General features: G+C 56.5%; 1 protein-coding gene across 2 annotated transcripts in view; it reads right to left on the bottom strand.

The window, feature by feature from the left end:
* Nucleotides 1-5,535, bottom strand: part of SFSWAP (splicing factor SWAP) — a 29,838-nt gene extending 24,303 nt beyond the window's left edge. Inside the window, exons 1-5 of one of the 2 annotated variants that reach the window (XM_079762641.1) lie at nucleotides 5,183-5,535; nucleotides 2,726-2,895; nucleotides 2,028-2,159; nucleotides 1,691-1,776; nucleotides 229-454 (exon numbers count right to left, since the gene is read on the bottom strand). In XM_079762641.1, the coding sequence (XP_079618767.1) occupies nucleotides 229-454; nucleotides 1,691-1,776; nucleotides 2,028-2,159; nucleotides 2,726-2,895; nucleotides 5,183-5,400 (832 nt within the window). In that variant the 5' untranslated portion in view covers nucleotides 5,401-5,535. Of the gene's footprint in view, nucleotides 1-228; nucleotides 455-1,690; nucleotides 1,777-2,027; nucleotides 2,160-2,725 lie in introns of both variants that reach the window. The other variant, XM_079762642.1, reaches the window with a different exon arrangement.
* Between the last annotated feature and the right edge of the window lie 8,225 nt (nucleotides 5,536-13,760).

Below are 13,760 nucleotides of genomic sequence, written 5' to 3'. Positions count from 1 at the left end.
TGCAATCAGTAAAAATATATTTTTAAAAGCCATTTAATTATGCTCACCCTCTCTCTCCTGCGCACTCTGCGGGGTGGCTGCAGGTGGTGCCGTCACCCTCCGTGGCCGGGCGGGCGGACGCTGGGTGCTGAAGGGCAGGCTTGCGTGGCATGCGTGAGAGCGGCCCCCTGTGCTTCCCCAGGCCCCCTCCTGCCCCCGCACGAAGAGAGGAGCCAGCCCCTCACTCACTCTGCTTCTCGTCCCCTCTGCTCTCGGCCAGCACCGGGTAGCGCCCCTCCTTCATGGCCTTCTGGATGAACTTGTAGTAGGGGTTGAGGTAGTGGTCGAAGCGCAGGAAGTCGAACTGCGAGTTGCGGGCCTGCCTGGCTTTCAGCATGATTTCAAACTGCGCCCCCTGCCGGCACACGAAGCGGGCCGTGCGCTCGATGATGGCGTGCATTTTGGCGGTGGGCGGCTGGGAGAAAGCACAGTTCACAGGACTGGTTTTACCTCTTGGCCACGGCTACAGGACTCAAACACAGACATGACCCTGGCGCTGCCGCCGGGCGGCTCCGTGGGCGGGAGCGCCATCCCGCACACCACAAGGCTGGCTCCCTTCCTATCAGGCGCAGACCTAGGATGCAGGTTCCATCCCGTCGGGGCACATACAGGAGGCACCAACACACTGTTTCTCTCACACGTGACGTGTCTCTCTCAGATCAATAAAACATGTCTTTGGGTGAGGATTAAAGAAAGGTGAACCCCAAATGAAGTCATCACCTCATTAAAAAAGGAAGTACATAAACGACCTGGTTTTCCTGTGAGCTCAGACGTGGCTTTCAGGCCGTGGGGCTGTACCCCGGTGGCTGCCGGGCTCTCACCGCGCAGAGCCCGTCCCCAACAAGCAGTGACCGCCTGCCTGCAAGAGCGCCTGGAGGGACCGGACAGCTCAGGTCAGCATCAGGCCTGCAGCTGCCCCTCGCCGTGCCTGCACCCCAGGACCTGAGAACATGCAAGTGGGTGCGCTGGGTCCCGCTCTGGGTTAGAGCCCTCACACTTTTCCCGTAGGCCTCCATGCTTCCTGGCAGTGCCTGGTAGCGACCCAGCCGAGCACACCAGCGGGTGCTGTCCCTATGCTTTAGAATAAGCTAAAGCAGGGGGCCTCAAACTTTTCCAACAGGGGGCCAGTTCACCGTCCCTCAGACCGTTGGAGGGCCGGACTATAGTTAAAAAAAAAACTATGAACAAATTCCTATGCACACTGCACGTATCTTATTTTGAAGTAAAAAAACAAAACGGCAAAAACACCCGCATGTGGCCCGCGGCCATAGTTTGAGGACGCCTGAGCTAAAGGGACGTGCTGAAGACAACCTGACCCTCTGGTTCTTTCCCATCGGATCTGAACTCCGACCTTGGTGGTCGCAGAGGAGGAAAAGTAATACTGAAGCTGGCCTCACAGAGCGTCGTCTGTGGGCTCGTTTCAAACGAGGCTGAATTCGCTGTGAACTCGCTCCTCCTCTCCTGTACAATGAGGTCAAGGGAGGGAGGAAGGATGTGAACCTGGGCAGCTGGTGTAATGACTGCTGCCTGACGTTTCTGTCTTCGGAAGGGGTCTTAGAAGTGTCCTCCTCTTTTGTAGGAAAATGTGAAAAACAAGTAAGTAAACAAGCAGGCAGCGACCGCGACTGACAGGCAGGCAGAGCGCACATACCAGCTCCACGTCCGGCGGCACGCTCAGTCCCGCGGGGGCGATGAAGGGCTCCTCGTTCTCCTCCACGGGGTCAGCCTCACTCTTTTCTGTGCAGGAAGAAGACACACAGCTTCAGAGCCGGCCCGGGAGCCGGCCCGACCACCACACACAGCGATGCAGGGAGCGTGACGGTCCTGTCCCTCCGTCCATCGTTTCCTCTAGAAACACCTCCCGTTTTCCATGCTCCTCCACAGTAAGTAAAGCCACTTCAGCCAATCCCGAGAGAGAGAGAGAGAGAGAGAGAGAGGGGGGCGGGGCCCAGGTGGTAGAATGCTCTCCGGACCCCCGGCCGCCTCACCTCTCTGTTTGGAAGGCTCCTCCTCCTCGGTCGGCTCGGACGGGTCGTAGTAGTCGCTCCCGTACGTGAACCCCACCGCGTTATAGTTCCCGTCCTCCGCTAGGGCTTCACTCAGGCGCTTATATTCTTCCTCTTGAACAAAAATGAGAACTTTATTACACAATGGAAATTTACGGAGAAAAATTTCATATATTTCTAAAGTCGTAGCTATCAGTAAAGCATAAAACACACTTTTCCACCTCTTTTTGAGGCAATGTTTAACAATTCCCACTTCACATCTACCAGCGTGTACTTCTGCCAGTATGTTTTACCACAGACAGCAGAGTACACGTCTTTTGTGGAAAATGTCTTCCTGCTGAGAAATCTGGGATTAAGAACCGCATTAACGATTGTGAAGGCAAAGACAAGAACATCAATTGTAGTGTATACGATACTGTTAAAGGAGAACAGTTAAAGAGTTTGGTTTTTGTTTTGTCAAATCCCAGTCTGCCCTCAAAGGCTGGGAAAAGTCTCTGTGGCTCTACATATAAACTATCCTGAGGTCCTCCCAGAACGCAAAGACGCCTTTTTTTCCAATCCACTGGGTACTGTCAAGATAATATCAGAAAGAGTGAGTATAAAAAAATGAATGGGAGTAAATTTAAATACTTAAAATTTTAAAACGTTTGTGGCTTAAGTAAGTTTTTCTTGAGCAGTACCTTGCCTCGCCTCCTCCTCAAGCAAGTCCGTATGCAAGGCTAAATACCTCTCTTCATCACACAGGGCCTCTACTCGCGCCTCCTCTTCCGAGAGCTGGTAGTCTCTGTTCCAGGTGGAATACTCAGCATCGTACTCGGAAAGGTCATGCAGGTGACCGCGCCCATCGTACCTGCAACGTGAACACGCTGGTCAGTGGAGAGGAGTTACCGTCCAGGGTGGTTTGTGTGTGAGCGGTTATATATATAGATACTTACCAATTATAAATACAGAAATAAAGGTATTAAAACAAACATAAGAACTACTCTCTGATTTATATTTAATTTGACTAGCCACATCTCACCTACTTGCAAACTCAAGTTATTTTAACAAAGTCTAAATTCTTTCCTACGACATGATAAGTTATAATTAAAGGTAAACAATCCTTTAATAGCATAAATGGTAGATCCACTTCATGGCAGTTCTTACCGTTTATGGTTTGGTCAACTATTCAATGTCATTTGCAAAAAAAAATATTTTTCTGGAAAGTCAATTATCACAGCTTACATTCACACAAACCGAATACATAAATACCTATCCGTAAGAACCCAACGGTCGAAATTTCCTCGCTTCTCTCTGCTAGTCCCGAACGCTCAGGAGAGATCTTCACCAGAGAAACGTGCGTCCATTGGAGGTAAAATCGTGGCCAGGCTGGCCCCTAGCCACTTGGCTGAGGAAATAAGTGCTGGTTACGTGGTAGAGAGACACACAGACATAGGAACAGCGACATGGCATGCAGTTTAAGGAGGTTCACTGGGACCAGGGCAAAACTGCTGGAGGCTGCAGCGTGCGCTCGCTGCTGAGCGCGACCTCCCCAGGGAATGGTGTACAGGACACACATCCACACCGACAGGGCCGACAGGGCCTTCAGCCAATCAGGAGTAAGACAGGCACTTCCTGCCGTGCCTTTCAAAGAACCGACTCAGTGCGGTGCCGCCAACGTGCCCAGCAGCAGACGAGCGAGCCGGCGGTCTCACCTCCACGTTCAGACAGACGTGGGGTCACTCACACGGACGCAGACAAAAGTAAGTCTGCCCGATGTTTTAATCTGACTTTTGCAACAAGGACCCCAAAAAAGGCATTTTCAAGACAAAAAGCCAACAACTCCAGGGTCGCGAAGTGACTGCATTTTATTTCACTGCAAGAGGACTTTTACTTTGGCGTAAACCTCCTTAACTTACAAACGTGTTGGTCATTGAGAACATACACGGGCACATGTGCGGCGTTTGCTCCCCACCAGGCCTGGGGGACCTGCCTCCCATGGCGGGCAGGACGATGCGGGAGGCTCGGAGGCCGGCGCTTCCCGAACTGTCCCAACAGACAGCAGAGCAACGCTCCGGAGGAGCAAGCTGCCTGACCATTCGGGCCACAGCTTCCGTGGAGACGGGCGGGAGCGCCGAGCCGCGGGGTCCACCCGGACCTGGCCGGACCACCCTCCCTGCACGTCCTCGAGGTCTAGCTCTACCTCCACACCGGAGGTCAGGGGTGGGAGCGGCCTACGGGGTCCTGAACGTGTCCATTCTGGCCCGCTCAGGGGGCAGCCCTACAGGCACGGGCCAGCGATCGGCAGAATAATCCAGTTTTAAATCCTCTCGGACGATGGGCTTCCTTCAATTCACTCCGAGAGAGGGTTCCACAGTTTAAGGGCTGGTGGTCACGGTTAGATTTTTCAGTCCGGGCTCCAGAAGTGGAGTCGCCAAAACGGCCTCCCCCCCCAAAAAAAATAACACCCCAAACCCCAACACAACGAAGCCAATAAACAAAAGGCCCGAGGAGGGGGGGGGAGAAGAAGGGGGACTGAAGACATGGAGGGGAGCAAACGACCTACATCATGTAACGTCACCCTTTTCAGATCGAATTTATCTTTAGGAACCCCGACCCCGAGGGGGGGGGGCCCTGTGCGCAAAGGCGCGGGTTCGATTTGAAAAGAAGCGCCTCGGTATCCCGAGACGGGGAACCCCGCCCTGAGGACCAGGCCGGCCGCCCGCCCGCCCGCCCGGCCTGCAATCAACGGGCATCTTCACCCTCCGCCGCCGGAATCCGTCCAACTCGTCGGACATCCCAGGCTGGGCCGGCGGTGGGGTGGGGGTGGGGGTGGAGGGGTGCGTGGGAATCAAGTGTCACAGGCCCGCGAGTGTCACTCACACGGGCGCCCCCGGATCGAGGCTCCCGCCCGGGGTGCGGGTCGCCAGGGGCTGCGGGGGCAGCGACAGACGCGGCCCGACTCCAGCCTGAGCCTTAGGGCAGGTTTCACCGTCCTCCTCCTCCTCCCAACACCGGGGGGCTGTGGGGACAGGGGCGGGGGGTCCCCCGACTCCCTGCCGGCTCCAGATCACCCCTTTCCAAGTCCCGGCCATCAAGTCAACGTCAGACGACAACACCCGGGGAAGGGGAGGACCGACGGGCGGGGAGGAACCGACCTGTCGATGAGGATCTTGTTGTCCCCCATCCAGGGGATGAGGTGCTGTCCCTGCTCCAGGGCCAGGGCCCGCTCGTCGTCCCGGAACAGCTTGCAGGCATAGCCGAACACCAGCAGCTCCACACGGCTCCCCCCACCGCCGGCTCCGCCCGGCCCGGCCTCCTCCTTCGCGCCACTTTTCCTCTCGGTTTTGGCGCGGCCGCCGCTCGCGCCGTACATGACAGCGTCCCCGGCGACCCGGCTGGCTCTGTCGTGCGCCGCTCCGCTGCCCCCGAAGCCTCCGCCTGGCCTGCCCCCTCAGTCAGAAGTGCCGCATCCCGGCTCGGATCCGGGCGTCGCCGCCATAGCGGGCAACAAAATGGAGGGCGCGGGACTTCCGGCGACGGGCCGCCCCACTTCCGGCGGGCCGGTGCGGCAGATTCGCCAACCCTCGGAGCCGTGGGAGCCGCTGGAAAAATAAGTCGGCTCCGGCCCTTGGCACTCCGGGGCGCCTCCGCGGCAGGAGCTCTCGTGTTCGGTAGAGAGAGCGTTTTTTTTAAGTATCGGTTTTCCCAGGTGGCTGTCGGCGGCGCTGACGAAAGTGCGGCGCCGGATCATGCGCCACCTGCAACCGGGCCGGCCGGCGGGCGCAGCGTGGGCCGCGGGCGCGGCTCCGTGGGCCCCGGCGCTGGGGATTCGGGGGACCTGGAGGATCGAGGGATCCTGGCTGGTCCAGGGTCCTTGGAGGCAGAGGACTGGGAGGTTGGGGTACCGGGATCCTGAGGGACTGGGGGTTCGGGTCTCTGGGGGGGCTGGGAACTGGGGTACCGGGATCTTGGGGGGCAGGTGGACTGGGGGACCGGGGCTTCTGGGAGACTGGGATCCTGGTGGGCTGGAAACTGGGGGATCGGGGATCCTGGGAATCTGGGGACTGGGAGGGGGGGGTCGCTGGGAACTGGAGTGCCAGAATCCAGGGGGGCAGGGTAGTGGGGTATTGGGGCTCCTGGGAGGCAGAGGACTGGGAAGTTGGGGGACCAGGGAGTCTGAACCCCCCAGTCCTGCCGCTCCTCTCGCAGGTGGTTTTTTTTTTTATGAGATTATCAGTGATGATCTTTTTTTATTTTTTAATCCTCACCCGAGGATGTTTTTCCATTGATTTTTAGCGTGGAAGGGAGAGACCGAGAGAAACATGGATGTGAGAGAAACACATGGATTGGTTGGACCAGGGCCCTGGCGGGGAGGAGCCTGCACCCGAGGGACCTGCCCTTGTCGGGACTGGAACAGACTGGAACCCGGGACCCTTCGGTGCACAGGCCAACGCTCTATCCACTGAGCCACACTGGCCAGGGCTCTTCCTCAGATTTAGTCACTGAGCTCACAAGGCGCATGGTGAACACGGAAAGCCCATGATCTCAAAAGACACACCTGGTACCCACACAGGGCTTTGCAGCTGCCCACGGTCCGTGCACCAAGTCCCCGAGCAGAGCCTGGGAGCTGCCACCCTCCGGCGGGCTCGGCGTGACGATGGCTCCGGGGACGGCTTGGATCTGGACCACCTCCGTCCGGGTTGAGCAGAACCCGGTCTTGGAAGGTTGTCCTAGACGGGAATTACCCCATAGCTGGTTTCCACCCCCTGAGATCACTGTCGATCTGAGGTGACCCCTGCCACTTGCTGTGGACGGAAGTGGTCCCTTGGCCCGGGCTTCCCAGGAAAGCGTCACCGTGGAAACCTGGGGAGGATTCAGCCGAGACACCCCACCCCGCCAGCAATGCAGCGGGCCAGCCCTGACTCAGCCTGGGAAAACAGGCCCGAAGCCGCGTAAAGGTTAAAACGTGTTTATCCAGCCCTAACTGGTTTGGCTCAGTGGCTAGAGCGTCAACCTGCGGACTGAAAGGTCCCAGGTTCGATTCCGGTCAAGGGCATGTACCTTGGTTGCGGGCACATCCCCAGTGGGGGGTGTGCAGGAGGCAGCTGATCGATGTTTCTCTCTCATCGATGTTTCTAATTCTCTATCCCTCTCCCTTCCTCTCTGTAAAAAATCAATAAAATATATTTAAAAAAACACACACACACAAAACAAAAAACATGTTTACCCAGCACTTGCCTCTGGAAAGGCATCCCCGGGAGTAGTCAGGGGTGCACGCCGAGATGGATGGCCGTGGCAGTGCGGCGTATAGCGGCGGAGAGGAGGGACCCGTTAAGTAAATGACCGCATCATCGCTCGTCCCATTCCAGTGTGCATCAAAGTCATGCTGAGCCCTGGCCGGTGTGGCTCACTGGGGAGAGCGTTGGCTTGCAGACTGAAGGGTCCCCGGGTTCGATTCCCGGTCAGGGCACAGGCTGGGGTTGCAGGCTTGATCCCCAATAGGGGGCGTGCAGGAGGCAGCTGATCCATGATTCTCTCTCATCATGGATGTTTCTATCTCTCTCCCTCAGAAATCAATAAAAATATATTTTAAAAAAAACCACAATGCTTGATGTGCACAAGGCTCGGCTGTTGTAAGGAAAGACCGAGCTAAGTGTCTGTGGATGGGAACCGCCAGAATAAACTGTGGGCATCTGTACAATGGGACACCACAGGCTTTATACGGACGAGGCTGTGGTTGGAACAGTTTGGAATAATCCTAAGAGATTTGTTCATCTAAAATCAGTAAATATATCTTTTTAAACATGTATATGTGTGCTACCATTTGTGGGAAAACCATACAGGTATACAATATATCCATAGGTATAGATCGATACACACTGAGTAGCCAAATTATGATGACCACCCCATCAGTACTCCGTTGGGCCACCTTTTGCCTTCCATACGGCGGCGATTCTTCTTGGCATGGACTCCACGAGATGTTGAAAGGTGATGGGAGGAATCTGACACCCTGCCTGATGAATAGCACCTCTATCTTCAGGAAAAAATCACTTCTACTGTCGTGGTAAACAACCTGCTTCCCTATGTATAACGGTCTGGCCCTCTAGCAACTTCAGCGCGAAATTATAGCTAATGTGCCTACAAACGTCAGGTGGTCATAATAATCTGGCCACTCCGTGTACATACATGTATAAACGTGTTCATGTTCAGACGACCTCTGGAAAAAGTTATGGAAACGGGGACATGGGCTGCCTCTGGGTGAGGCAAACAGGAGACATTGGGACCAACAAGCCCGGCACTGGGTCCCATTTATATACCGTTACTTTGTAACCATTTATATTCAGTTACTTTGTAACCATTTATATTCAGTTACTTTGTAACCATTTATATTCCGATACTTTGTAACCATTTATATTCAGATACTTTGTAACCATTGCCCAAGTCTTAATAGAGGGAGGGAGTGGGTAAAACATAGCCCAACATACAGATATAGGATAATGGGTGAGGGCATCTTGTTTTTAATAATGATAATTGCTGACTCTTCTCTGCCTCCAAAATCTTGTTGCTTTCTGTAGTCTATGAAACATCAGTTTCCTGGTGTGTGTGTGTGTGTTTACTAGTAAAAGGCCCCAGAATTCAGAATTCTCGACAACATGTTGCAAAACGCCTATTTCTACTGTTATTTCCCATGGCTCTGCTGTGCAGCACAAACATTTTAATTTGCCTCCTTTTGCATATTAACATTCATTTAAGTTCCATTATGTAAACGCTAACAAAGGATTTCAAAAAAATAAAAAAAAAGACGATGCCATTTTCTGAGTGCCATTTCTGAGTGGGCAATTCTGTGGAAGTGAAGAGAGAAAGTCACTTTATTCTCCAACCTCTCCGTGTGCTCAGAAGATCAAAGTCAGAAAAATAAGCCCACCAGGGAGTTCACGATCGCAAAAACAAACACACACACAAAACGCCCCTGCATTTTAAGCCAGTCAGGCTGCCCTGTAATTGGCGTGTTCTTCGTGAGCTGAAACTCCCGGGAGAACCTGGCCAGCGGAGTGCAGTTTAGCAGACGGGCTGCCTGGCTGAGCCGGTTCACGCTTCCTTCAAGTTTCATGTAAACTTCCTCAAGTTTTATTTTCTTTTTTAAAAAATACTTTTTTATTGATTTCAGAGAGGAAGGAAGAGTGAGAGAGAGAGAGGGAAACATCCATGATGAGAGAGAATCATGGATCAGCTGCCTCCTGCACACCCCCTACTAGGGGTCGAGCCGCATGCAACCCGGGCCTGTGCCCTTGACGAGAATCGAACCTGGGACCCTTCAGTCCACGGGCGGATACTCTATCCACTGAGCCACACCAGCCAGGGCTTTTTGTCCCATCTTCTAGTCTATCTGTACTTTGTAACGGTTGTAGGAGTCTTAATTAGGGAAGGAAATGAACGAAACATAAGCTGACACACAGATAAGATGGCCTTGGGCACTGGCTGGCCCCGCCCGCCCTGGGGCACTCTCTCTCTTCTATGCTTGTCTTCATGCTGGAAATGCCACCCGAGGGGCACAGGCCCGTGGATGAGCCACAGCTCCTGGCCTGTCTGAGTCCCCCCACCCGACGGCCGGGTTCCCTCCGCTGCCCTTGTCCAAGGTGCTGAAGCACTTTCGTGGGTCTAACAAGCAATTCTTTTAAAAAAAAATATTTTATTGATTTTTTTACAGAAAGGAAGGGAGAGGGATAGAGAGTTAGAAACATCGATGAGAGAGAAACATCGATCATCTGCCTCCTGCACGCCCCCTACTGGGGATGTGCCCGCAACCAAGGTACATGCCCTTGGCCGGGATCGGACCTGGGACCCTTCAGTCCGCAGACTGACGCTCTATCCATTGAGCCAAACCGGTTTCGGCTCAAATATATATATATATATATATATATATATATATATATATATATATATATATATATATACATATATATATATATATATTTTTTTTTTTTACAGAGAGGAAGGGAGAGAGATAGAGAGCTAGAAACATCGACCAGCTGCCTCCTGCACGCCCCCCACTGGGGATGTGCCCGCCACCAAGGTACATGCCCTCAACCGGGAATCGAACCCGGGACCCTTCCGTCCGCAGGCCGACGCTCTATCCACTGAGCCACACCGGTCAGGGCTCAAATATATTTTAAAAAATAAAAATAAAGGCACCAGGGCATCAGCTCAGCCCCCGGTCGGCCTGTGCTCCGTGGGGGGCAGGGGGTGGGGGTGGAGGAAGAGCCGGAATCTCAACGGGGCCCGGGACAGAGTCTGGGATCCCGTGAACGTGACGGGCAGCACCTTCTGGTCTTTTTTTGAGAGAATGTGTTTTTATCGATGTTTGGAGAGAGAGGAAGGGGAGGGAGAGAGAGGAACATCACCCACAGGCTGCGTCCTGCGCACCCCCTACCGGGGCCAGAGCCCGCACCCAGGCATGGGCCCTGACCGGAATCCACCCAGCAGCCTCTTGGTTCCTGGGTCAGCACTCAACCGCTGAGCCACGCGGGCCTGGCTCGGCCTGCACCTGCGGCCCAGCGCCCCCTCTCCCCGCGGGACTTCAGGCTGCCCAGGCCGCGGAGGTGGCCCTGGTGAGGACCCCGAGGCCTGGGGCTCGGGCGGGGCTCCTTCCTGACCCCACGCCATCTGGTCCTTGACCACCAGGCCCTCCCGTGCTAAGAGGCTTTAGACCCCGATTCTCCAGGGCAATTACGTGACCAAATTACCCTAAACTCATCAATCCCACCTGCGCCCAGAGGAGCGTTGCGTGGGGGGTTGCTATGGCACCCGTCACCATGGTAGCGGCGCCCAGTGACTGAAGTCAAACGGGGGCCTGAACAGCATCCCCGTCGGACGGCCGGATGCTCCTGGGATGTGAACCTCGCGCTGGTTTTGCCCCCGGTCCCCCTCCCAGGGGCGCCCAGAGCGCCCAACCTCCTTTTCACCTGCCCGAGGGCCCGGGGGCCAGGTGGGCACAGCGGGGTCTCCCTCAGCCCCTCTCCCTGGAGCCCTGCTCGCATCTCTGACCCCGGGGGAGACCTGCGCGTGACCCCTCCTCACCCCAGGAGGGCTTCTGCGGGGGCAGAGAGAGCAGAGGCACCTCCCGTGCCCCCCTAGGCCTCCCTGAGCCTTGCTCACCCCACGCCAGCCTGGTCCCAGCTGAGACCCCAGCCCCGCCCCCTCTGGGCCACGCCCCCTCCCAGGCAGGAAGCTTCTTGTGACTCTTCCCACCTGGGAGGCCTGGGCAGGGCAGGCGGATGGGACTCTAGAAAGTTCTCTAGCGTCACATTTCTACGCGGGCTGTTGGCAAGACTGGATCATCCATTTGCACTCCCCCCCCCCCGGCCCCGCCCTGTCTGGCACCGGCTGTAGGATGCGGGAGCTGGGGAGAGCCCACCTGCCCCCCCTCCCGCCTGGTCAGCAGGTGGGCAGTGAGCGGCCAGAGAAAGTGCGGGCCTGAGGTTCCCCGTCAGAAAGGGGACCCTGGGCCCTGACCGGTGTGGCTCAGTGGATAGAGCGTCGGCCTGCGGACTGAAGGGTCCCGGGTTCGGTTCCGGTCAAGGGCATGTGCCTGGGTTGCGGGCACATCCCCAGTGGGGGGCGTGCAGGAGGCAGCTGATGGACGTTTCTCTCTCATCGATGTTTCTGGCTCTCTATCCCTCTCCCTTCCTCTCTGTAAAAAATCAATAAAATATATATTTTTTTAAAATAAAAAAATAAAGGGGACCCTGGTTCCAGGCCCAGGGCTCTCTCTGCTCCTTCGGGATGGACATGTGTGTGGTGTGCGTGTGTGCGTGCGTTCACGTGTGCGTGCGGATCGGTATGTTGCATGTATGCCCGCCCGTGTACAGGTGCATGTGTGTGTGTGTGTGTGTGTGTGTAGCTGTGTGTGTACACGTGTGTGTGCCCCTGTCCTGCCTCTCTCAGGAGCCACATCCCCATCTCACCCCATTCTTTAGGGGGGCAGACCCACCTTGGGGTGCTGGCGGTCACGGGGGCTACTCCATTTCCCTGGCCACAGCGAGTGAGCACCCAACGGCCAGTGAGTCACCTCCTCTGCTGGAGGGAGCTCCCGGGAAAGCAGGCTCGAAGGTGCCGGGCGCCCCCTGGTGCTGCCACCTGGTAATGTCAGGAGAGAGAGAGAGAGAGAGAGAGAGAGAGAGAGAGAGAGACGGGCAAACTCAGGTTCCAGTGCCTTAACCCAACAGATGCCTTTGCCCTTTTATTTTCTTAACTACTAGTGTGTTTTTAAAATGTATTTTAATAAAATGATATCAGAGAGGGAGAGAGAGAAACATCCATGATGAGAGAGCATCATGGATCGGCTGCCTCCTGCACGCCCCACACTGGGGATGGAGCCCACAACCCGGGCCTGTGCCCTGACGGGAATCGAACCCTGACCTCCTGGCTCCTAGGTGGACGCTCAGCCACTGAGCCAGGCCGGCCGGGCGCCTTTGCCCCTTTTGATGTAAACTGTGTTCCTTCTCAGTGACCCTGGGCCTCGTCACACACAGACTGGGGGGCTTTGTCCTTCCGAGGATGCCCGGGCTCAGCTTGTCCGTCCTGCCCGGCTCCTGCGCCGCCCCCAGGGACCGGATTCCGCCTCGTCCGTTCCCCGTTCCGGAGCCGGCACCGCTGGAGCTGGGGAGGGGCCGCTGGGAGGGGCCGGCTTGGCCGAGAGCCGCCCTGGGTCCGCCCTCCTTTCCTGGAAGTCGCCTCCCGCGGCTGCACGGACATTCCATTCCGGGCATTTCTTTGGGGAACGGGCATGAGTCATCGCTGACCACGCACCCCCCCCCCCCCCCGGGACTGAGCCGTGACGCTGCTGCCTCGAGCCCCCGTGTCGAAAAGGGCTGCGAGGGCAGAGAGGAGGGGGGCCATGGGCAGGGGGGCTGGGGAGGCCTCGCCTCCAGAACCATTCTTGTTCAAATATATTATATCTCTATTGATGTCAGAGAGGAAGGGAGAGGGAGAGAGAGAGAAACATCCATGATGAGAGAGAACCATGGATCAGCTGCCTCCTGCACACCCCCTATTGGGGATCGATCCCACAACCTGGGCCTGGGCCCTGATGGGGAATCGAACCCTGACCTCCTGGGTCCTAGGTCGATGCTCACCGAGGACATTTTTTCCATTGATTTTTAGAGAAAGTGGAAGAGAGAGGGAAAGACAGAAACATCGATGTGAGAGAAACCCACCCATGGGTTGCCCCCTGCACGCGCCCCTGACCAAGGCCCAGGCTGGGGAGGAGCCCGCGACCGAGGTCCGTGCCCTTGGCCCGAATCGAACCCGGGACCCTTCGGTCCACAGGCCGACGCTCCACCCACTGAGCCACACCGGCCAGGGGCGTTCATGGGAATTTAAGTTCCAGAAACAGGTGCGTCCAGCAGCCCGGCTGCCCCTCCCCCCATAAAAGGAGACCCACCCCAGACACCGCGAACTGTTCTGTTCGCCGGGCCGCGGGGACAATTCAGCCCACGGCTGGCCCAGGGCGCGGCTGGCTCCCCGCAGCTCGCTCTCTGTGACTTCTCATCCCGCACAGCCCGCGACTGCCGGCCCCTGAGCAGGACCGCCGGGCGGGAGACGGATGGACGGGGAATCGCTGCAGCACCGTCTGCAAACCCCGGGCCGCGAGCGGAGCCGAGCCCAGGACCTGCGGCTGCGACTTCAAACGCGAGGCCGCAGGTGCTCAGGAGCCTGCCCCCGCCTCCTGGC

The sequence above is a fragment of the Cnephaeus nilssonii genome (assembly GCF_951640355.1).
Source record: "Cnephaeus nilssonii genome assembly, chromosome: 22".
NCBI classification, from domain to species: domain Eukaryota; kingdom Metazoa; phylum Chordata; class Mammalia; order Chiroptera; family Vespertilionidae; genus Cnephaeus; species Cnephaeus nilssonii.
The sequence above is the reverse complement of the archived record's forward strand: the minus strand, read 5'-3'. Positions and strand labels throughout refer to the sequence as shown.